The sequence below is a fragment of the Notechis scutatus genome, chromosome 5 (assembly GCF_049901735.1).
Source record: "Notechis scutatus isolate UNSWTSFEM ecotype Mainland chromosome 5, rNotScu1.2, whole genome shotgun sequence".
Classification (NCBI taxonomy): domain Eukaryota; kingdom Metazoa; phylum Chordata; class Lepidosauria; order Squamata; family Elapidae; genus Notechis; species Notechis scutatus.
This window is the reverse complement of record NC_142013.1, coordinates 72,026,344-72,049,176: the sequence shown is the minus strand read 5'-3', so window position 1 is coordinate 72,049,176 and position 22,833 is coordinate 72,026,344. Positions and strand designations below refer to the sequence as shown.

The window sequence follows — 22,833 nt, the reverse complement described above, 5'->3', positions numbered from 1 at the left end:
TTTGTTTCAAAGATTGACTTTGAATTGCAAAAGAGTTTTCTTTTGCCCATTTTAGGCAAAAGTGTCAAGCTATTTTCTAACTGGTAGAATCAAAGGGATCAAGCTATTTTCCAAAGCCCCTGAAAGCCAGACAAGGAATAATGGAGGGAAACTGATCAAGGAGAGATTCAATCTAGAAGTAAGGAGACATTTTCTGACAATCAACCAATGGAACAGCTTTCCCTCGGAAGTTGTGGGAGCGTCATCACTTGAGACTTTCAAGAAGAGATTAGACTCCCATCTGTCAGAAGTGGTGTAGGGTCTCCTGCTTGGGCAAGGAGTTGGACTAGATGAGGTCCAAGGTCCCTTCCAACTCTGATTATCTGTTATCTGTTACCTGTTAAGTTGTTATGGTAGAGCAGCTCATTTGTTTCATTATTACCATAAATATATCTGGCACTCACACACATATGGAAAATATGATCTTAACTATACAATATTGAATAGGGCTGGAGGGGATTTTGGAGGTCTTCTAGTCCAATTTTAAAAGTGTTCTATTGTTCATCTCCAAGAATTTCTCTGCAGATTTCTAATACTGCTGGCTTTATCACCTGTTTTATGTATTAAATATGGATATTTGACTTTTAGTAATTTGCAAATGAATTTTTAAAATAACAAAATTGAAAGGCACTTTGGAGGTCTTCTAGAATCTAGATCAACACCCTGCTCAGGCAGGAAACCCTATATCATTTCAGACAAATGGTTGTTCAATCTCTTCTTTAAAACGTTCAATGTTGCAGCATTCACAACTTCTGGAGGCAAGTTGTTCCTCTGATTAATTGTTCTAACTGTCAGGGAAATTCTCCTTAGTTCTAGGTTGCTTCTCTCCTTGATTAGTTTCCATCCATTGCTTCTTGTCCTGCCTTCAGGTACTTTGGAGAATAGATTGATCCCTTTTCTTTGTGGCAGCCCCTTAGATACTGGAAGACTGCTATCGTGTTCACTCCTAGTTCTTCTTTTCATTAAACTAGACATATCCAATTCCAGCAGCCGTTCTTCTTATGTTTTAGACTGCAGTCCCCTAATCATCTTTGATACTCCTCCGTACTGTTTCTAGAGTCTCAACATCGTGGCAACCAAAACTTAATGCAATATTCCAACTGTGGTGCCAAATTCCAAAGTAGAACAGTGCCATTATTTGCAAAAAGAAACATATGTTTTGATTAAGCTTTCCTTGCTGATACAACCTCTTGAAAACGCTCTTAGATGTTGACATCTCTATTGTATAGAATTTCAGTTTACGCCTTTCATCTTTGATCTTCTTTAAATTAGCTGTTCTCTGTCCATCTTTAACATGCCAAGTTGAAAACATTTGTTTTTTTTTAATTCAAGAGGTCTTTGGGAAGACCTTCCTTATTTTTTCCATGTTTGTTTCCATCTTCTTTACAGGTAGTCCTCAACTTACAATAGCTCATTTAGTGACTGTTCAAAATTACAATGACACTGAAAAAAGTGACATGACCATTTTTCACTCTCATGACTGTTGCTGCACCCCCATTTCATGTAATCAAACTTCAGACACTTGGCAACTGACTCATATTTGTGATGGTTGCAGTGTACAGGGGTCAGGTGATCCCCCTTTTCAACTTCTGACAAGCAGTCAATGGGGAAGCCTGATTCACTTAACAACCATATCATTAAATCAACAGCAGCAGTGATTCACCCAATAACGGTGGTAAGAAAGGTCGTAAAATGAGTCAAAATTCATTGAACAAATATCTTGCTTAGCAACAGAAATTTTGGACTCAATTGTGGTCATAAGTCCAGTACTACCTATACTGATGTTTTTATAAATGGTGTGTCAGGGCTCCGACAATCCACCCCCATTCAAATCATAAGACTCTAAGACACATCATTCATTTCACCCTTGACGCTAGTCTTCCCCCAACCCCTGGATGTATATTCTCCAATGGGACATATCGATAGCCAAGAGTCATCAATCATGCTCTCCAGTAATAATCTTGCGTGCCAACAGCTTCGGCTGCCTAACAATTATCTGAAGTATTTAAGGAATGCACTATTTTCCCCACTCCCTTTCTGATAGCAACTAAAAAGACCAAAGAAGTATTTTTTAATTGACATGTTGTTTTAATACTATTCTAAGTCTTTCCAATGGTTCTCTGAAATTCTTCATTAAGTTCTTTCTTGAGAAATTGTCTTTCTTGGCTTTGACTTCTTTTTTCTTGTTGGAAGTTTTCCTGGCTTGTTCTGAAATCCAGTTTGTTTTCTGCTGTTTCTTGTCTTTGGCAGTCTCTTTTCACAAGAGTTTCACTCTTCACAATTTCTAATTGTCAAGTTTAAAATGTCTTGAGGATCTAGAGAATCAACTACCTCAAGTTCTTCAGCATAAACTGGCACATCCAATAACCAAGACAGTCCATACAATAATAAGCATTCATTACTCTGGAGAATGCTCCAATTTCTTATACCACAAAAGGTCAATGAAATCGCAAACCAATTTCAAAGCAGGCAAAAATTGTATCTAAAGCGGTTGAAATATGAGGCCGCTGAATACAGTTACCATCTAGGGCAGTGGTGGCTAACCTTTTCGGCACCAAATGCCAAAATGGGAGCGTGTACATGTCGGAAACTGGAAGAGCAGCTCCCTGACACGTGTATGCAGGAACACTGAAAACCGGAAGCTTCCCAGCACATGCATGCATGCTGACCACCTGGTCTTCCGGTTTCTATTGTGCACGTGTGTGTGAAGACCAGCTGGCTGGCGTACACAATGCACACTGGGGGAGTTGCTCTTCCAGTTTCCGGTGCTCCCATGTGCGCGAAGACCAGCTGGCTGGGACACACGGGTATGCCGGAACCCAAAAGAGCAACAGGTGATGGCTGGTGTGCCCAGAGAGATGGCTCTGTGTGCCACTTCTGGCATGCGTGGCATAGGTTTACCATCACAGTTCTAGGGCCTCTCCAGATGATGTAATATATAGAATCTGGAACTTCCAAATGAACATCTGTCTGTGTGCTTTACCTATTCTTTGGAGAAAAAATATTGCAAGTGCTTGTCCAGAAAGTCCAATCGTATGCATATGTGTATATATGTTCAAAAGTGCCCTCGTCCTCCATTATGTAAAAGCCACTATAATTTAAGTCAAGAGAACTGCATTTCATTCAGTACTATTTCACTTTTAAGAGTGAAAGACATATTCTTATTTAAATGGGAAAAAAGGTTAAACACCACACAATCAACTAACTTTTTGTATCATGAATATATTTCTTGGTCACCAAATCCTTGAAGTTGACAAGATTTCTAAAAGTGCAATTTTACCCTAAACTTTTAAGAATACATGAATTCTAGAAGCCTAAATGTATTTATTCTTGGTATTCAGTTTTAACAATGAATCTTAAGAGGTCAATCTCCTTTTGTTTATGGCTAGTTTCACTTTCTGGTTCCCAGGAACCAGTAGGACATACTGTTTTGTCAGACACATTTGAATACAAGTCTCTCCTCCACTCTCAAACTTCTCTGAAAAGCTTTATTTTGGGAGAGGGAGAGGAAACTTGACAATGGATTCAGTCTCTATACACTGAAGTTAATGGCAACATTCCCATTATTTTAATCGCCCAGGGCTACACAATAGCCTTTTGAAGACAGAGTTTGCAAGGACAAGAACAAATTGCTCCGAAGATTAGCTTATTTTGCATACAACTTTTTCTTCTTGTTAATGTTATTGGCAATTACTTTTTGTTTTTCTACTTACTTAAAAGCAAACTCCCCCCCCCACTTGAAACAGATAAAAAACTAAAACTCAGAAATCAAGCTTATATTTAGCATATCTTTTGGGTGCAAATATCAGAATTCAGCGCCAATATTAAAGAAATGCTATGCCTGATATCCTAACTTAATCTTTAACTTAGCATCCTTCAGATGCAAACCTTCATCGCCACAACTTCATGGTACATGTAGGTTATTTTATTCTAATTTGTAGATTTGCATATGCTAACCATTGCTACTAGGATCTTTTTAGGACCTGAAAATTTGTAACTATGTGCACCTTATCAGAATTTTTGGTAGATTCTAAATAAAATAAAAAGGGTTTTTTTCCTGCACACAGTCAAAACTTTTCAAAAAAACAAAACCAAAACCTCTTTTATTCTATTTTTATTTTATTTATATGGAAAGAATGGGTTAGTTCAACTCCAGTAAAGGAAATCGATTACATTTTTTGATCAAGTGCAAAATATTAATGTTAAGTTGTTTCTCAAGCTTATTTTAATGGCAACTTCATTGAAAAAAAGAATACAGCTGGCTGATTTGCAAAGCTCTTGTTAATTCCAAAAAGGGACAGAAAGGATTGTTTCAAGGTTAGTATTGTGATTCTGATGCAAAGCTGAACATTTTTGAGGGAGAACGAAAAGGGGCAGAAATGATCTATGAAAACTTCTACTTTAAATAGAATGTTAATAAAATCTCAATATTTTAAACATTTAAACATGGTATTTAAATCATTTTTTTGTAAATCTAGGATGATTATGGGGCCAGTAGTGGTTAAGACATCAGGCTAGAAAATCAGAAAACTACTGAGTTCTAGTCCCACATTAGGCACAAAGCCAGCTGGGTAACCTTGAGCCAGTCATTCTCTCAGTCTTAGAAAGACGACAATGGCAAATCACCAAAGCAACTTGCCAAGAAAACTGCAGGGACAAGTCAAAACACTGCCAGGAGTCCAGAACTGATTTGAAGACAAACACACAGAGACGATGATTATGAGGAATATACTGGCCTTTCTAAACCTTAAAGAAACTGTATTATGTATTTCTACAGAAGCTACAAGGAATAAAAACGAGGAACATGAAAGACAATTATGCTGTTGCTTGTAAGCTTCTGCTCAGAACAACTTCTTAAGTCTAGTGTCCTAAGAGATGTCAGACTACAAATTTTATTACTATGAGGAGAACAAATAGGTTAGGAAGTATTGAAAGTACCAAGTTGGAAAGAGGTGAGCATATAAACTTACAATGTTTTTGTGCATGTGGATGCAAAAATAGTGCCACTTATTTATAACAATCAAAACACCATTTGTTTAACTTCTGTTCCAATGATATGGTTATGGAATGGATATGAATTGGGCGTTGGTTCTTACCTGATACGCCCCTTCTCGGCGAGCCGCGAGGAGCATCCAGAGACTGGGATGTGCTTCTGAGTCCTCTTCTTGCAGGCTGAGCTTTAGATGAGGAAACGCTCCGCCCCCTCACGTGGTATCGCGCAGCGTCTCCCCAGTTTTTTGCGATAACGAGAAGAGAGGTTATTAATTCTATCTAATCTACTATTGGCTCCTTGGCTGAAGCAAGATTCCCCACCAGACGGAGAAATTAGGGTGGGGCTGGATGCTCCTCGCGGCTCGCCGAGAAGGGGCGTATCAGGTAAGAACCAACGCCCATTCTCCCTCGAGCCGCTCGGAGCATCCAGAGACTGGGACATACCAAAGCTGGGCTGTCCTACGGGTGGGACTCCGTCTGGCCCGAAGGCCCCTCCGGATCACTGATGACCCTCTGTAAGACCCGTCGGCCAAAAGAGGCCTCCGCTGAGGCGTACGTATCTATTTTATAATGTCTGATAAACGGGGACGGAGAGGTCCAGGTGGCTGCCCGACAAATGTCAGCGATGGGGGCTTGCGTGGCCCAGGCCGCCGAGGTGGCTGCACTTCTGGTGGAATGGGCGGTTATTCCACCCGGAGCGGGCAGAGAATGGGAAAGGTAGCACCTCGCAATAGTAGCCCTGATCCAGCGACTGATGGTGGAAGGAGAAACCTTAAGCCCCAGTGACCTGGGTTGAAAGGATAGGAAGAGGGATTCCGACCTTCGCATGGATTGAGTGCGCTTAATATATATACGCAAGGCCCTTCTAACATCTAGGGTGTGCCAGAGGACCTCCCTGCCCCTGGAGGGCCTAGGGCAAAATTTGGTAGAACCAGTTCCTGTGACCTATGGAAGGGAGAGTTAACTTTGGGTAGGAATGTGGGGTCAGGACGAAGGACCACCCGATCAGCGTGGAATACACATAGATCGCTCCTAACTGACAAAGCTGCTATTTCCGAAACTCGACGAGCAGAAGTAATAGCTACTAGAAAAACTACCTTAAAGGTGAGAAACTGAAGGGATGAATCCCTCAAAGGTTCGAACGGGAACGTGTGAGAGAAACGAGGACCTTGTTGAGGTCCCATGTGGGGAACCTGTGAACAGTGGGAGGGCACAGGTTGGTGGCACCCCTAAGGAAAGATCTAATTCGGGGTGATGAGAAAGGGAACCGTAGTTATCACAGGAGACCACGGTTGAGAGGGCAGAAACTTGTCGTCTCAGGGTGTTAGGTGCGAGCCCCTTACGAAGGCCTTCCTGAAGAAAATCTAGGATCTGAGCCACAGAGGGAGAGAGGGGATCAACCTGAGACCCGCTACACCACTTGCAGAACCCCTTCCAAGTGGCATCGTAAATTGTGTAGTGGAAGGTCGCCTAGCGGCCAAAATAGTGTCGATGACTTGACTCGAGAGATTCTCACTAGTCAGACGGATCCGCTCAACCTCCAGACGGCTAACTGGAGCCATTGAGGCTCCGGATGCAGAAGGGGCCCCTGAGAGAGGGAGACCCTGTCCGGGGATCCTCCATGGGGCGCTACCGATAAATTGCGGAGATCCGCAAACCACGGTCGCCTGGGCCAATAGGGAGCCACCAGGAGAAGGTCTGCCCTCTCCTGAAGAAGTTTCTGTATTACTCTGGGAACTAACGGGAGCGGAGGGAAGGCATATAGGAGCCCTGGGGGCCATGGGCAGCGCAGAGCATTGTGATTCTCCGACCGGTGAGATGGATACCGGGAGAAGAACCGTGGAAGCTGAGTGTTGGACGGGGAGGCGAAGAGATCCACCACCGGAAGGCCGAATATTCTGGACGCTTCCTCGAATAGGGATGGATGGAGACGCCATTCTGCCTGGTCCACCGTGGCCCTGCTCAGCCAGTCCGCCTGAGTATTGTCTACTCCGGAGATGTGTTCGGCTTTTAGTGATAGGAGGTTGGATTCTGCCCAGCGGCAAAGGCGCTCGGCTTCCCTCATTAGCTGGATGGACTGGGTGCCGCCTTGCCTGTTGATATGGGCCTTGGCCGTGACGTTGTCCGTGAGAACGAGGACGTGATGTTTGCGGATCTGAGGAAAACTGCGCAGGGCCAAGATGGACAGCGTGAAGCTCTAGCCAATTGATGCTGCACCTTTGCTCGGACGGCGACCATCTGCCCTGTGCCGAGAGCGAGTCGAGATGAGCGCCCCAACCGGACAGGCTTGCATCCGTAGTGACGGTGAGTCGTTGAGGTTCCGCGAAGAGGTGGCCTCTGTTGATGGCGGGATTGGTCCACCATAGAAGAGACGTGAGGACCCTTGGAGGGACCCTGACTCTGGCCTTCGAGTTGCTTCTTCCGGATCGTTGGAATGGGAGCAGGAACCACTGGAGGGATCTGCTGTGTAGACGGGCCCAGGGAATAATAGAGATGCATGACACCATTTTGCCCAACAATTTAGAGAGGTCCAGTAAGGCCACCCTCCTTGAACGCCTGATCTGTTTGACCAGGGCTTGAATGCTAAGGAACCTCTCCTGGGAGAGGAAAACTCTTTGAGAAACCGAATCAATTATGGCGCCCAAGTGGTTGATTCGGGTGGAAGGGGTAAGTTGGCTCTTTTGCCAATTGACTAGAAACCCGTGTGCCTGTAAGGTGGAGAGGGTGACCCTGGTATCCCTGACTGCCTGGGATTTGGACGGGGATAGAATAAGGATATCGTCCAAGTAGCAGTGGAGGCGGACAGGAACGCTCCTGAGATGAGCCGCCAGAGCCGCCAGGACCTTGGTGAAGGTCCGGGGGGCCGAGGCCAGTCCAAAGGGAAGGGCCACGTATTGATAATGAAGGCTATTATGACAGAACCTGAGGAATTTGAAATGGGAAGGCCTGATTGGAATATGGAGGTATGCCTCCGAAAGATCTATGGAAGATAACCAGTCTCCCCGCCTGGTGCCTAAAAGAATTGATTGCAAAGTGTGCATTTTGAATCTACGCTGGATAAGGTGACGGTTGAGCCGTTTCAAGTCCAGGATGGCTCTCCAACCCCCAGAGTGTTTGGGCACCACAAAGAGATGGGAATAAAACCCCTTTCCTCTCTGATCCGGAGGGACAGGTTGAATGGCCTGGATGTCAAGAAGATGATGGATGGCTGCATCCATTAGTGCACGTTTGGAGGGATCCCTTGAGGAGGGGGAGGGGAAGAAACAATCAGGGGGAGCGGACCTGAACTCCAGGGCGAGGCCAAACCTGATTGTGTCCCTAACCCATGCATCGGATGTGGATATGTCCCATTGGGCGGCGAAGTGGCTGAGGCGGCCGCCAACGGGGGGGGAGGAAGAGGCTCTACCTTCTGCGGTAGGGCCTTCCTCCCGATCCCCGAAAGGGTCTCTTGTAGCCGCCACCGCGTCTGGGTCTGTCGCCCGGGTCCGGTGCGGTCCTGGGATCGGAAGGAAGGGGGTCTAGGGTATCTGGGCGGGAAGGGGGTTGGTAGAAGGGGCGTGGAAAGCTCCTCCGAAAGGGCTGAGAGCCCCTGGCCTCCGATCTTCGAAAAAGGGAGGGCAAATACTTTCTCTTACTGCGGCCCTCGACCAGCAGTGGTTCCAAAGCTGGGCCAAACAGTTTATCTCCCGTAATGGGAGCAGTGGCCAGCTTGACCTTATTCTTTACGTCCGCCTGCCAGTGTTTGAGCCATAGCATGCGTCTAGCCGTGACATGCGACGTGATGGCCCTGGAAGAAAATTTTACCGACTGGTAAGTGGCGTCAGCCGAGAACTCGGCTGCAGCCACTAACTTCGCTATATCCTGGTGAGCTCTGAGATTGGAAGCAGGGATGTGGTCCTTGAGCTGACGTAGCCAGCGGATAGAGGACCTCGTGAAAAATGAGGCGGCCGTAGCTGATTTAATGGCCCAGGCGTCAGATAGGTGAGCCCTGCGTAGCGCCTGCTCCGCCCGCCTGTCCTCAGGTTTCAGGGCCTCTAGGGCCTCACTAGGGGTAGAGGAGGAGGCTAGACCCACAATGGGGTCATCAACCTCCGGGATATTCAGGAGGTTAGACAGAGCCGAATCGAGATTAAAGAATCTCTTGTCTTGGCTAGAGGGAGTGGGAGGGGTCCCTGAGGAGGTAAGTTGCTTCGCTACCAGATCTACGAAGATGGGAGGGGATGGGATGACCTCAGCTTCCACCACTGGTTGGGTGAAAATGGAGTCTTCCGGGCCCTCTGGGACAGGGGGGGCTTCTGCAGTGGACTGGGAAAGAAGGCCAGAGACATTCTTGGCCTTAAGGAGGAGGGACTTGAACATATGCGGTTTGAACAGCCCCCCAAAGGAGGGTTGGTCGGGAGAAGGGTCCTCGTCCTCCGACATCTCCCCCTCCATGATGTCAGCCTCTAAGAGGGGTTCACTGTAGCGGGAGGATCCCATCCGGGAATCCTCTTCCTCTTCCCTGAAATCCCCAAAGTCCCCTTCCTCCTCCACCTGGGCCCCAATCGGAGGAGGGCTGTCCCTCTGAGAGAGTACCTGATCAACTGGGGGGACCGGTTGTGGAAGGGATCTGATTGATATCAAGTCGTGCTCGGAGGCTCGCGGAGAGAAGCCTGATCTTGTCATGTGTTGTAGTCCCTCTGCTATGCCCTGGCGGATGGCTGATTCCATCCAAGCCCTGATGTGAGGTGGAACCTCGGAGGTAGAGGGTTCATGTGGCGCAGACCAGCGGCTGTGGGTGTAAAGGTGGCTTCGGGGTCCGTCTGGTCGGAGGTCCGGGGGTCGGAAGACCCTGAAGCGAACTGCGCCTAGGTAGGGAAGAGGGGTCTGAGGGGAGAGATTGAGCAGAGGTAGAAGGGTTTGGAGGAGGAGGTATTGACGGCTCCGAGCGGGACTCCCTTGAACGCCGGTCAAACTCTTTTTCCAACGCTTTGTGGCGCCTTAAGGCGTCACGTTGGGCGGCCTTGGAAGGTTCCTTGTCCTGTCTAGAGCCCTTAGGTTCCTTGTCCTGCCTGCGCAAGTAGTGGGACTTTGCCTTAGCCTTCAAAGAAGGACGTTTAGAGGGATTGTCGTCTGCCATGTTAGATACAATTACTAGCAAAGGCGGTTGGCTCGCCCAGATCAGGCCTGGATGAGGCCGGGTGAAGGTGAAGCTGGCCCTCTCCCCCTTTTGGAATTTGTTGTGTACAGAGATAACAGTAAGGTATCTAAGAAATATAGTATGTACAGAAAAATAGATACTCTAATTGTAATTCTTCCTTATCCTTTTGATTGATTTTTATCTTTATTATGCTTTTGTACCAAATGTATATACAGGTTATCCGTATATATTTATATATCTACGAAAAAATATTATTGTACAAGACAAAAATTATTATTATATTATTATTATTATTATTATTTTTTTTTTTAATATATTCCTTTTGTATATGTATTAAGTATATATATATATAGATAGATTTTTTTTTTTTTTTTTTTTTTAAACAGTAACCGTAACAGTGAGAACTTCGTATATCTCAGTACAGGCCAATCAGTCAAATAAACACCTGAGGCCTATGGTAGAAGAAAGAGCCTCTGGCAGCAGGCCTCCAGACAAGAAAAATAAAACCGGAGGGGGGGGGCTGCAACTTCGCCCCGAAAAACGGGCTGCGGGAGGCCAACAAGTAATACAAGGGCCAGCCAGGTGGAAGAAATGGGCAGCTAAGCTTTGACCCAAGGCCTGGGGCTCCAATTCACCGCAGCTAAAGAAATTCAAAATGGCGCCCGACCACGATGCGGAGCCAAAATGGCGGCCGCAAGCTGAACCGTCGGGACGCCTTCGGGACGGAAGGGAGGGCTTTGCTGGTCAGCTCAGCGCCTAGGGCCCTAGGGGCGATGACCCTCCCGATCGGTGTTTAAGGTGGGGGGGAATCCAGCAGTAAAAGAAAAACGCGTGCCACGAGGCAACGCGGAGGCAGCGAAGCGATCAGATAAGGGTGGGGGGGGGGTCGCGCTATCGCGCTGCGAGCCCGCAGCCTTGCCCCAAGGACGGGGAAAAATTTTCCCTTAAGTCCAGACCCTTTGCGCAGGAGGAGGAAGGAAAAGCAAACCTTATCAAGACGAGAGGGTTGTAATAGGAAAGAAATGTGCGATCAGCCAAGGAGCTCTCTGAAAACACAGCCTGACTCTTCGAGGCTGAGCAAAAGACTGGGGAGACGCTGCGCGATACCACGTGAGGGGGCGGAGCGTTTCCTCATCTAAAGCTCAGCCTGCAAGAAGAGGACTCAGAAGCACATCCCAGTCTCTGGATGCTCCGAGCGGCTCGAGGGAGAATTTCCCAATCACACATTCTGCGTGGACATTCATAGCACCTTACAATTAAATATGAAGAGCAAAAGCCTAGTTGCCAGGTATGGTGTTATTGGAACAATGATAGGCAGATATATTGTATTAAATTAAAGTGATGGATAGGAGTGTGAAAGTCTAGGCTCTTATCTTCCTTAGGTACAGAAGCTGGTTATAAGAGTACACTGAGAAAAACATCTATCCACCCACAAAACTGGAGTGTGGGGAAGAATATTGGCCCATAATTTTCAATAAACAGTACATGGATTATATATACACATATAAATATATGCACACTTACTCCTACCTCTCAAGAGCTAAAATACAAACCTTTTTTATTATAACTGCCTTCCATGATGATTACCAGCTCCACTTAGATTTATGTTCTTACCAAATTCTTTTATCATCTTAAATCTGCATATCTAATAGGCTATTAACTTTGATCTAATTTTAGGGCACAACTTTCCAGGAAAAAATAAAATACCCACAATTTGTATATTCAAAATCTGACTGGAAGATAAATCATACTTCAATACAAAGTATACAAAAGTCATTACAGGATGCATCATTCTGTTTTCTAAACCTTTGATTCTGCATTCAGTTCCAAAATCTGCTGATTGAAGTTCCCATCACACTGTCTATTAATTTCAATACTTACACTGAAAGGCAAGATGATTTGTTGTGATACCAAGTGCATGTGTTGAATAATGGAGCAACTTTTACTAAACTATTCTGCATTTTTTCCTCTTTTTTATTATTGTATGAAAGTCATCGACAATGTTGCCCACATACGATAACACCCATACATCCTGAATTATAATTCAAATGGATGTTAAATGATTTTAAAAGCAATTCAACTGGAATAAATATCTGTATCTACTAACATGAAACAAATCAAATACATTAGCAATTATAAGGAAACAAATCTTACCATTGTGACGTACCAGTGGTAACTGCAAACTAAAAGACAAAAGAAAACTAAAATCAAAATTTAGCACACAGGGTGGTTAAGATTAAAGATAAGCCATTTAAATTCCCACAGATTCAATTTAGGGTTGCATTTTATTTTTTAAAGCCCAAGTTACTTTAGGATTAAGGTATCAAGTATTTTTTAATCTCTGTTCTCTAAATGAGAATTTAGTTCCTTCTAATTTCATCATGTGAAGCAATATCTGTTAATTTTCAAGAGGCAAAGATTTTTATGAATAGAATAAAACTCTTAGACAAAACCTTCCAAAATACCAAAATACTTTTCAGATGTTTTGCAGTGCTGGGGCAAAATAACGTTTGGCAAAATTCCACTCTCACTCTCCATTTTATTCTTTACAGTCTTACTGTTAATTGTTCAACACATTTACTTCAAGATAAGTCCAACCCAATTTAGTGAAATGTACTTCTGATGAGACAAGCAAAGAATTGCAATGTTGATATTCAATTTCCCCTGTTCTTCAGAAAAAAAAATAGTTTAAACTTTGGGTGTTTACTGCCCTTTAAAAAGCTTATCTGGGAGTTTGTAAAATATGATGTAAACATGCTTTTCCTCACAGTCCATTTTAAAAACAGGATTGCTTTTTGTGACTTCAATCGTTGCCCTTTAGAATACTCTGACCCTTTCCCTCTCAAGTAAATGGTGCAGGCTAAAAGAACAATCCACCCATTCTGTAAAATTAATCTGTCCCATAAACAGCCAACACAACACTCATTTTATGGTGGCAGTCATTTTGAACATCTCAAAGTTGAAAACATCCTTATGTCAGAAGCAACTATGAACATTGCCAATACTGAGCAGATGCAAAAAAAAACCACACATACAATAGAAGCCAAAGACAGATCTTAAGAACAGATAGGTTTTCCACTGAAAGATGCCAGTAATACGCGAGTATTCAGTTCCATCAACATTGCACTTCACTTGCGCTATAAAAAATAAATAATGAAACAGCACGCAATTAAGACTGTTCTGGGTAAAACCTGGCACTCCAAATCTCTTTCAAGTATAGGTTTTTCACCTCAAGCATTATAGTTCTGAATGAAAGGAGAGGACTGTTATCAGGTACCCCTCTCCTTTTATTAATTGGGACAACTCGCCACAGCCAACTCGACATGGACAATGTGGCCAACTCGCCTGGGACAACTTGCTAAGGGACAATTCAATTCAATGATTTAAAATAATTTTAAAATATGTTAATTTTTGTGATTCACATTTTGTTTTCTCCCTCCTTTGGCATCCTTTCTTTAATGATTCCATTTCACTATTTCTTTGATGTTAATGTAAATCTTATCCCACAGAGAGTTGGCTGTGGCAAGTTGAACGAAACAAGTTGGCTGAGGCAAGTTGTCATAGATCTGCTATCAGGATGGTCTCCATTTCAAGTGATTTCCAAATGAACAAATGACTACAAGACAGCACAGAAAGGTAGCTAATATGACTGTACATCTGAGAGCAATGGCTTATAATTTGCATGCTATATATGCACAACTTGTATGAGGAAAGATCTGAAATTTTACTATCCTACATAGGAAAAAAAACCCTATAATATACTGCTGCTCCTACAATTTTGGAGAGCAAGAATAAAGCCTGACATAATTGTGTGTCCATGGAGATTCTAGTTTATGTCAAGGTTGAACCACTTTTGAAACATTTGGGTCTTATCGCTATTCAACCTGTCATAGAACTGGGGGGAGGGAAGGGTGAGAAAGAATGCAGATGCTCCAGAAACAGGCTGTGAGAGACAAGATCCTACCAAGGTCACGGATGCAGATATCCGACAAAGAAATGAACTGTTCTCAAAACAAAAGAACGATTTATAACTGGACAATGTGACCAACGTGGGGTGGGGAGAAAGAGAAGCTATTGTTTAACTATACAAGCATTGCATGGGAAAAAACAGAGTTGGTTTTGATTCTTCAGTACCAAAATTGTGTATCCTAAAGTTGTGCCTTTGGGATTCCAAAGTTCCTGAGAGTGCCTACTTTTCTTGGGTTTGCTAATCAGACTTGTGGGAAGCCCCCCCTCCTAGAAGAATGAAATATTTTGAGAAATATTTAAAAAAGGCAGAATATTATATTTCCCTAAATGAGAAATGGAGAAACATGTTTTTAAAGGCAGGAAGCAGCCCCCAAATCTTTCTTAATATCTCATAGCAGATGCTAGCACTTAAGAGATAAAGAGCTTATTGAAAGAAGAAGCCAACTATTTAGATGGCTCTATTCATAAGCAAAGCAAGGACTGCAGGCAGAAATCCATTCAAGACAGGATATTTCGAAACTGCTTGCAGAAAAATTTGACAGCTAACAAAGGCAGAATGATAGGATTAGAAGCAACCCCTTACGTAACATCTAGAAAAGACACAGAAATTTTCAAAGAGCTTGGAAAACATGCAAACTCTGCTCATGCACTTGTTTGAAAAGAGGAGGGCTCACATAAGGTAGAAGATGGGGCGTCCATGAAGTCTTTTCCTCCATATGGTCCCCTCATTTTAAAAATGTCGTAGGAGTTTGCAGCAGGCAGGAAGTCCATCTATTCTGTAGCTGTTGCATCTGCTCTGCTTTCTCCTGATTTTTAATTGCCAGAGGGAAGGATGTGTGCCAAGAATACAAATGAGCTTACAGTGACGGGTATGTAATATATGCCTGTTCTGTAAATAAGGATTTTAATTTACTTGATTACATATTATCCAACTATTATTATCACAAAGCAGGAAGGCTTTTACTTTCATTTTAATCAGCAATGTCCTAATTGTGCTAATGCATAAAAACTTTTGATTTCATTTTGATCAAAGTCAACAATATTTTTAATAATATAGGGAACTTTCAACTTCCGGTTTGGGGTAATAATGAAGCAAATAAAAGGTCTCTCTGTCCTGGAGTAATGGTTAATAATCAATTTACAATAAAAACTATAATCCTACAGTAAGTTACAACTCTAGAAAAACATTTGGAGGCCTCTGAGAGTCTTAAGGGTTAATGTGGACATGGGATGATAAAAAGTGCTAATAAAAATTACTATAAGAAAACTCAATTTGTTTTATAGTCCAGACCAGAAATGGGTTATGGTTTGGTTGGTGGGAGCAAAATTAATACTACTCTATAAGAAGAAAACAATGATACAAAATGGAATTGGCCGTATATATTTGGGTGGGCCTCATCTTCTGACAACTGAGCCCAAAATTTCTGATGGTAAGCAAAACAGTGTTAAATGAGTTTTGCTCTATTTTGCAATCTTTCTTGCCCCAGTTGTTAAGTGAATTACTGCAGTTAAGTTAGTAACGGTTGTTAAGTGAATCTGGCTTCCCCATTGACGGTGCTTGTCAGAAGGTTGCAAAAGGTGATCACATGACTCCAGGACACTGCAACCGTCATAAATATGAGCCAGTTGCCAAGCATCCAAATTTTGATCACCTGACCATGAGGATGCTCCAACGGTTGTGTGAAAAACAGTCATAAGTCACTTTTTTTCAGTGCTGTTGTCACCTTAAAACAGTCACTAAATGTTTGTAAGTTGAAGATTATCTGTACTGTCTATTCTTTCTAGATAGTTTGCACTGGGTTTTGTAAACTATGGTTTAATATACCTCAAAAATTATGAAATCGTGCTGCTGAATAATTGCACCTTTGTCTCTAAGACATATGCAAAAATCACTATACAGGAAATTACAGCTGTAGACTTATGAGTGGCTCAGCCCTGGATGGAATCTTTCCCATCATTACTCAATATCACAATGAAAAACCATGTACATCAAAACTGAATTTGTCATGACATTTTCATGACTCTTACATGAAAAGGTATTCTGTGATTAAGCAATAATACAAGGAGAAAAATAATACTACAACCACCACAATAAGAGGACAAGAAAAGTTTGTGAACAGCAACTAATTATTACATTCTGGAAGAAATTCTCTTTTACTGATAAGATGCCCACAAGGCAATATAAAACTTTCAACAAGTTAGAATGACACTAGATTCAGAATCAATAGCTTTATAGAAAAAAACAACATACAATCATCTTCAATATACAGTAGTTGTAATGCCATCCAAATAAGCTGGACTTAGTGGCAGTCTTTGTGGCCAAATGTTATCTGAAAAGAACCAAGTTAAAGAAGGCAGCTTGCATACACTGATCTTTAGTCTTTCCCCCATCCCAGCTATGGAAGAATCACAACCCAAAGGTCTATTTTTTTGTTCTGATCAAACAGCACACAATTAAGAGGGACAATGCTTTATTCTAATATCATATCAGACCAGAAAAACTGAATGCATATCCAAGAGTTACTAGAATATTGCACCCCAGCAGTACCTGCTGCTGCTTGATTTCTACCTTAGTTAAACTTGGAAGCAAGAAGGTCTCAAAACCTACCCTCATATTCTGCATTTCTGCGTGTATTAATTCTAATGATCAATATAATCCATGCAAAATCCTACTATTTATATGAATAAATAACCTCAAAACTGTTGTGGCAGAAATTAAGTGCTGCAAATTGTTCAAAATAGTTTGTGTTAAATGGACTTCTTGGTGTCAATAATACTGCACATTGTACATTTTTGTGCAGAATATGAGCCTAAAAGCAAGCTGAAGGAAGATAGCCATCACTCCAAATACAGCTATTTAAATTTTGCTGCCATGCAACTTGTTACATGAATTTATACATGGTTGTTTCATATAACTAGATATGCCCTTCTATTAGTAGAAGCAAACAGGGTTGTAATTTAGGCAATTTAAAGTCCTTCCTCTTTCAGATGCATATGGATTGCAACTCCCAGAGTGCCAAAATAGTTTTTAAAAAAACCCTGCAGTGCTGCTTGTTTTTTTTTTTTTTTTTTGTAGAAGTCCATTCAATGGGTTTAACCAGCTAGTGGCTTCGCGTATCTCCTAATGCCGGTGGTCAACAAATTAATCTGGATTAAGGTTTTTATTTTTAGCAAGGGAACTAAAAACTCCAAGCTACAGGATTCGCAAGGAACGAGAGTAAACTGAAATTTTCTCTTAGAAAGGGTCGCAGCTTTTCTGGTGCAACCGTCTTAAACTTTTCAAGCGAAAGAGATTCGAGGGGGTTCAGATGAGTGAAAATTTGCCCTCTGCATTCGCTTGAATCCTTTGTTTCGTCCCAAGAACCGCTGCGGCCATCCCGCCCTTAATCCAGTGCCTTTCACATGTGCTTGGGAACAGCCGTGCCTGAGTGGCCGCACATGATGGGAATTGGGTTACAAGACAACGGGGGGGCACTGAATTGAAAGAAGCTACGCTGAACATTCTTGCAACGGAAGGCTGTTCCATTTGCTTTGCCTCCCTGCTTCCTCTCTTTTCGCCATTAGAAAAAAACGGGCCAGAAACAACAGCGCACATACTTGGTCCACGCGACGCCCGATTAGAACCACGCAGCCTCCCTTCTTCGTCCTGTAAGCTCGGAAGAGGAAGAGGAGGATCTTAGGAAGTAAACACACTTACGGTGCGTGAATATATGGGGCAGTGGCGCCATCTCTTGGTTCTAGGTGGTCAACGCCATCAAAAATGATGGCTTTCTTCAGAAGTGTTGTGTGTATTTTCTCATAGGGAACTCATTCTCCGGAACGGAATCCTAACCTACCAACATTATTTTACACTGAATAAAGGCAGGTGCAGAGGCTGTGAAAAGCGGACGCTTCTTCGAAGCAGCAAAATAAAGAATGTACCAATAAAGGAGAATATTTGTAGCTCAGGGTTGAATTAAACTGGCAACAAACCTCACTTCTTTCTAGCACTTAGTACTGTTTCCTAGTTTTGGTACTGAAACGTCTTCAAGAAAACAGGCAAGTTCAGAGACCACCAAGGATCCCTCAATGAAGGTTGTGCCTGCTTAGTGCTTCAGGCCGGATATTATTTTATCGGATTAGAGACAAAAGAGGACGAATTGAATGGAGAGGTAGTGAAAATTGTTCTTTACCAGATGCCGCTTTCAGGGACAATTCTAAATTCAGTTTATTCTTGTTGAGGGAAAACAACCAGTCTAAACAGACCAGCTTCTTCTCTCTCCTGCTTTAGTCAAACATCTTAAAGGTCCTACAATATTTTACCGTGGGACATAAAAAGCACTCTATCATTCTACCTCGTCTTTAAATGATCATCTTTTTACATTTGACTTCTGAATTTTAATCAATTTTTGTATTGCCTGCTTTAAACTGAACATGAGTCAACCATGTGAAGTTGCTACGAACTGCCCCAGTGTGCCCATAAGTGGAGCTGGACTCTTTGTCGCAGATATATATCTGAAGACATGGTTGGCAATAAATATATCCATGTATTAAGGGAAAACTAATTGATTGGTGCAGTGGCCTAGAGGTGGAGCTCTCACCTCACGATCAGGAGGCTGTGAGTCAATCCTAGGTAGAGACATATATATAGATAGATATAGATATAGATATAGATATAGATATAGATGATATAGATATAGATATAGATAGATATATAGATATATAAATATATAGATATAGATATATAGATACACACATATATATATATATATACATTATACACACACACACACACACACACACACACACACACACACACACACATATATATATATATATATATATTTGTTTTCTTAAGTTTTCGGGTACTTACATGTATGGTGTTGGCTTGGTTGGAGTATTTTCCACGTCATTGTAGTTCTTTTAAAGTTGTAGCAACGTTTCAGCAGAATCTCATCTGCCATCACAGAAGCCTGATGATGGCAGATGAGATTCTGCTGAAACGTTGCTACAACTTTAAAAGAACTACAATGACGTGGGAAAATACCCTAACCAAGCCGAACACCATATATATATATATATATATATATATATATATATATATATATATATATATATATATATATAAAATTTGTTTTCTGAGGTTCTCACGGGTATTTGTATGTGGATCTTTGGTTATTCGGGTTTTCTCCCGCGTAAGATTGGAAGTATCTAGGCAAGTATCTAGGCATATATATATATATATATCTGTGCACAGTGAGTAAATATCAGTAGTGAACTGTGAATTGGCGACAGGAAGGACACCTGGCCAATAAACACTAAGCTCCATTCAGTTGCCCTGGCTCCAGCCTATTAAAAGGGATTACAAGGTCATTAAAAGACAAAAAAAAGGGTGTGTGTGTGTCTAATTGGATACATGTTTTATTGCAGGCATATCTGAAGAGTAAATGTTGATATTGAGTTTCCCACCACATTAATTAATCCTTTAGAATATTCCAAGGTACGAAGTGCTGGGGAAAAAATGAATTAACTGAACTGAATTGTGTGGAGTGGCTCAAGACTGCTGCTTGGAAAGAGTTTAGATTTTTTTTTCTTTCTATTTTCATCCTAGGCTTGACTAATTATTTAACCTTTATGTTAATTCTGTAATAGGATTTGAGAAATAGGGGACACACATTTCACAGAAAGCATATGAGTTCCTTTTTTTTTTAAATGATTCTCCTGGGTGTGTGTCAGTGGTGGGATTCAAATTTTTTTAGTACTGGTTCTGTGGGTGTGGCTTGGTGGGCGTGGCAGGGGAAGGATACTGTAAAATCTCCAGTCAGATGTGGGATTTGCCGGTTCTCCGAATCACTCAAAATTTCCGCTACCAGTTCTCCACAACTGGTCAGAATACCACCTCTGGTGTGTATGTGTGTGAAAGAACAATGCCTTTATTGTTGAAAATGTTATTTCAACAAATAATCTTGTTGGCTTTAATGGCTGTCATTAATCTAAAGCATAAATTAAATCTGAAAAAGTGGTAAGGGAAGATGAAAGCCTTTTTTGGCTGCCCCATAACTCATTCCACCATCCTCCGTAAGTCCCCTTCTATGCTTCTACTGTTCTACCCACTGGCTGCCTTTACAGTTGCTGCAAGATTCTTATTTCCTCCTAATTATTCTTCTTGCCATACTCTGAGACCATAAAATTTTTATCTTGCATTGAGAATATTTAATTGTGCTGGCAATAGCATTCAGTTTTCTCCAATCTATATAGGTTATAGGGCCATACTGCCATTTTATTCCTAGGTGAGTTCCTTTATAAAATCTGGGGGCTTATTTGTGGCTTTATGTATCATGGAACACTAGTAATCTTCCATGTAAATTTTCAAGAACCATAACCTGGATCCAATGCTAGCTGAGATACTGTCTATGCAACCCAAGTTATACTGTAGCTGGTTTGGTTATGACCTGAGCTACTGTAGTCTATCAATATATTACAGTCATTGAGCATAATTTGAAGATAATTAAAATAAAATTGGCCAAAATATTGCAAAATAATACAATATTAAATAAAATATAATAAGAACCCAAATTACTGCACTACTGAACATTAGCAAATGACTAAAACATAAAAGTAATCTGATTAAAATTTGAAAATATATAATAATGAACTGGAGTCTTTGGAATCTCTTATTTCAGAGAAGATAAGCTTATTATTTTTTAAAAAACAGGTAGTCCTCGCTTAATGATCATTTAGTGACCATTTGAAGTTACAGCAGCACTGAACAAATGGTATTTACATTTAGTTCCTAAAGTTACATCCCTTGCAGCACTCCACTGGTCATCCAATTAAAATTTGGGCACTTAGCAGCCCACTTGCATTTACGACTGCAATGGTGTCTCAACTCCTCCCTCCCCCCTAGCCTATTTCCACCTCTTGTTGCTCTTTTGGATACCCAGCACAGCAGTACCCTTTGTTGGTGGTATCAATGGGATTAAAACAGAGGCTCACGATCTTTAGCAGCCTTAGCTGGAAACTGCAACTTTCAGGCATCTTCTTCAGCCCTTGTGCCACTGGCATTGCCACTGCCACCGAGAAGTGTCATCTCAAGCTCGTGCCACGGCCTGCCCCTTTAGCACCACAGTATAAAGCACCAGCCACCCCACACCTTGGGATTCTCTGGCCTTTCTGTGCCCAGTAGACTTTCACAATCTTCCTTTTCTCACTGCTGACAAGATGCACCTTGCTCAGCTTCTGGCTGTGCCTTCTTCCTGGGGGCTATGCGCGCTGTTCTCCAAAATGCAGGAAGCACCATAAAAAGTCAGTGTATGATTTGGAGAATGTTCGATGCAATTTGGAGAACACTATACACAGTTTGTGTAGTGGTTAAGGCTTCAGGCTAAAAACCTGGAGACATGAGTTCTAGTCCTGATTTAGAACCAGTCATTCCTTCTCAGCTCTAGGAAGGAGCCCATGGCAAACCAGTTCTAAATTCTTGTCAAGAAAACTGCAGGACCTTAGCCATATAGAATCAAGAATCAAAGGCACTAAATAAATAAACCGTCCCCTCTATCAACTAATCTGCACCTGCAGATTCTGTTTGCTTTCTTATCCAGAAATCATCCATACACTCTTAATTTAAATAAAATAATAAAATAAAATAAAATAATAAAATAAAATAAAATAAAATAAAATAAAATAAAATAAAATAAAATAAAATAAAATAAAATAAAATAATAAAATAAAATAAAATAAAATAAAATAAATAAAATAAAATAAAATAAAATAAAATAAAATAATAAAATAAAATAAAATAAAGTAAAATAAAATAAATAAAATAAAATAAAATAAAATAAAATAAAATAAAATGGATGGAATGGGAAAGATGGAAATGGGAAAATGGAAAGGATAGCTACAATGAGATTGCGAAGACAGGGAAACAAACAAGGGGGGAAAACAGGTGGAAATCAAGTAAAGAAAGATAGTAAATTCCATGATTGATACCCAAATAAGCTGTATTGAACCATTTGAGGAGCCTCTGTGGCGCCGTGGCTAGACTGCACTACTACTAGCTACTGCTAAAGCCAGCTGCCTACAATTTGGCAGTTCAAATCCCACCAGGCTTAAGGTTGACTCAGCCTTCCATCCTTCCGAGGTGGGTAAAATGAGGAGCCAAATTATTGGGGACAATATGCTGACTCTGTAATCCGCTTAGAGAGTGCTGTAAGCACTATAAAGCAGGGCTGCGCCAGAGCCATGCAGGCTGGGCAGAGCCGGGAAAGCGAGCCGTGGGTGCGTTCCCGCCTGCCAAGCGAAAGAGCCGGGCCGACCCGAGCTTGGCTTCCTTCCCAAGTCCCTCCAGCCCAAACCCAAAGGGGCCACTGGGAGAGGCTGCCTGAGGCAATGATAGCGCCCACCCATCCACGGACAGGGAGGAGAGGCGATGGCAGCACTGCTTGGCCTGGCTCTTTCGCTTGGCAGGTGGGCATGCACCCGCGGCTCGCTTTCCCGGCTCTGCCCAGCCTGCCCAGCTCTGGCGTGGCCCTGGCGGGATAAGCGGAGGGCCCGGCGGGGAGTCGCTCACTGCCTTGGTGAGAGCTCCGCCTCCAGGCAGAAGGGCCCGCCTGTCAGCTGTGCTGGGTGCCCCAGGCGAAGCTCTTCATGCTCTGCCCGGCGCCAGGCAGGGATGGCGGCTGGGCACTTATCCCAGGGTGGGCCAATCCTGCACT

The 22,833-nt window shown here is 42.3% G+C and overlaps 1 protein-coding gene across 1 annotated transcript in view; it reads right to left on the bottom strand.

Moving 5' to 3' along the window:
- Nucleotides 1-17,807, bottom strand: part of GEMIN8 (gem nuclear organelle associated protein 8) — a 57,397-nt gene extending 39,590 nt beyond the window's left edge. The window contains exons 1-2 of the mRNA XM_026666933.2: nucleotides 17,738-17,807; nucleotides 12,326-12,354 (exon numbers count right to left, since the gene is read on the bottom strand). Of these exons, the coding sequence (XP_026522718.1) occupies nucleotides 12,326-12,328 (3 nt within the window). The 5' untranslated portion in view covers nucleotides 12,329-12,354; nucleotides 17,738-17,807. The remainder of the gene's footprint in view (nucleotides 1-12,325; nucleotides 12,355-17,737) is intronic.
- Between the last annotated feature and the right edge of the window lie 5,026 nt (nucleotides 17,808-22,833).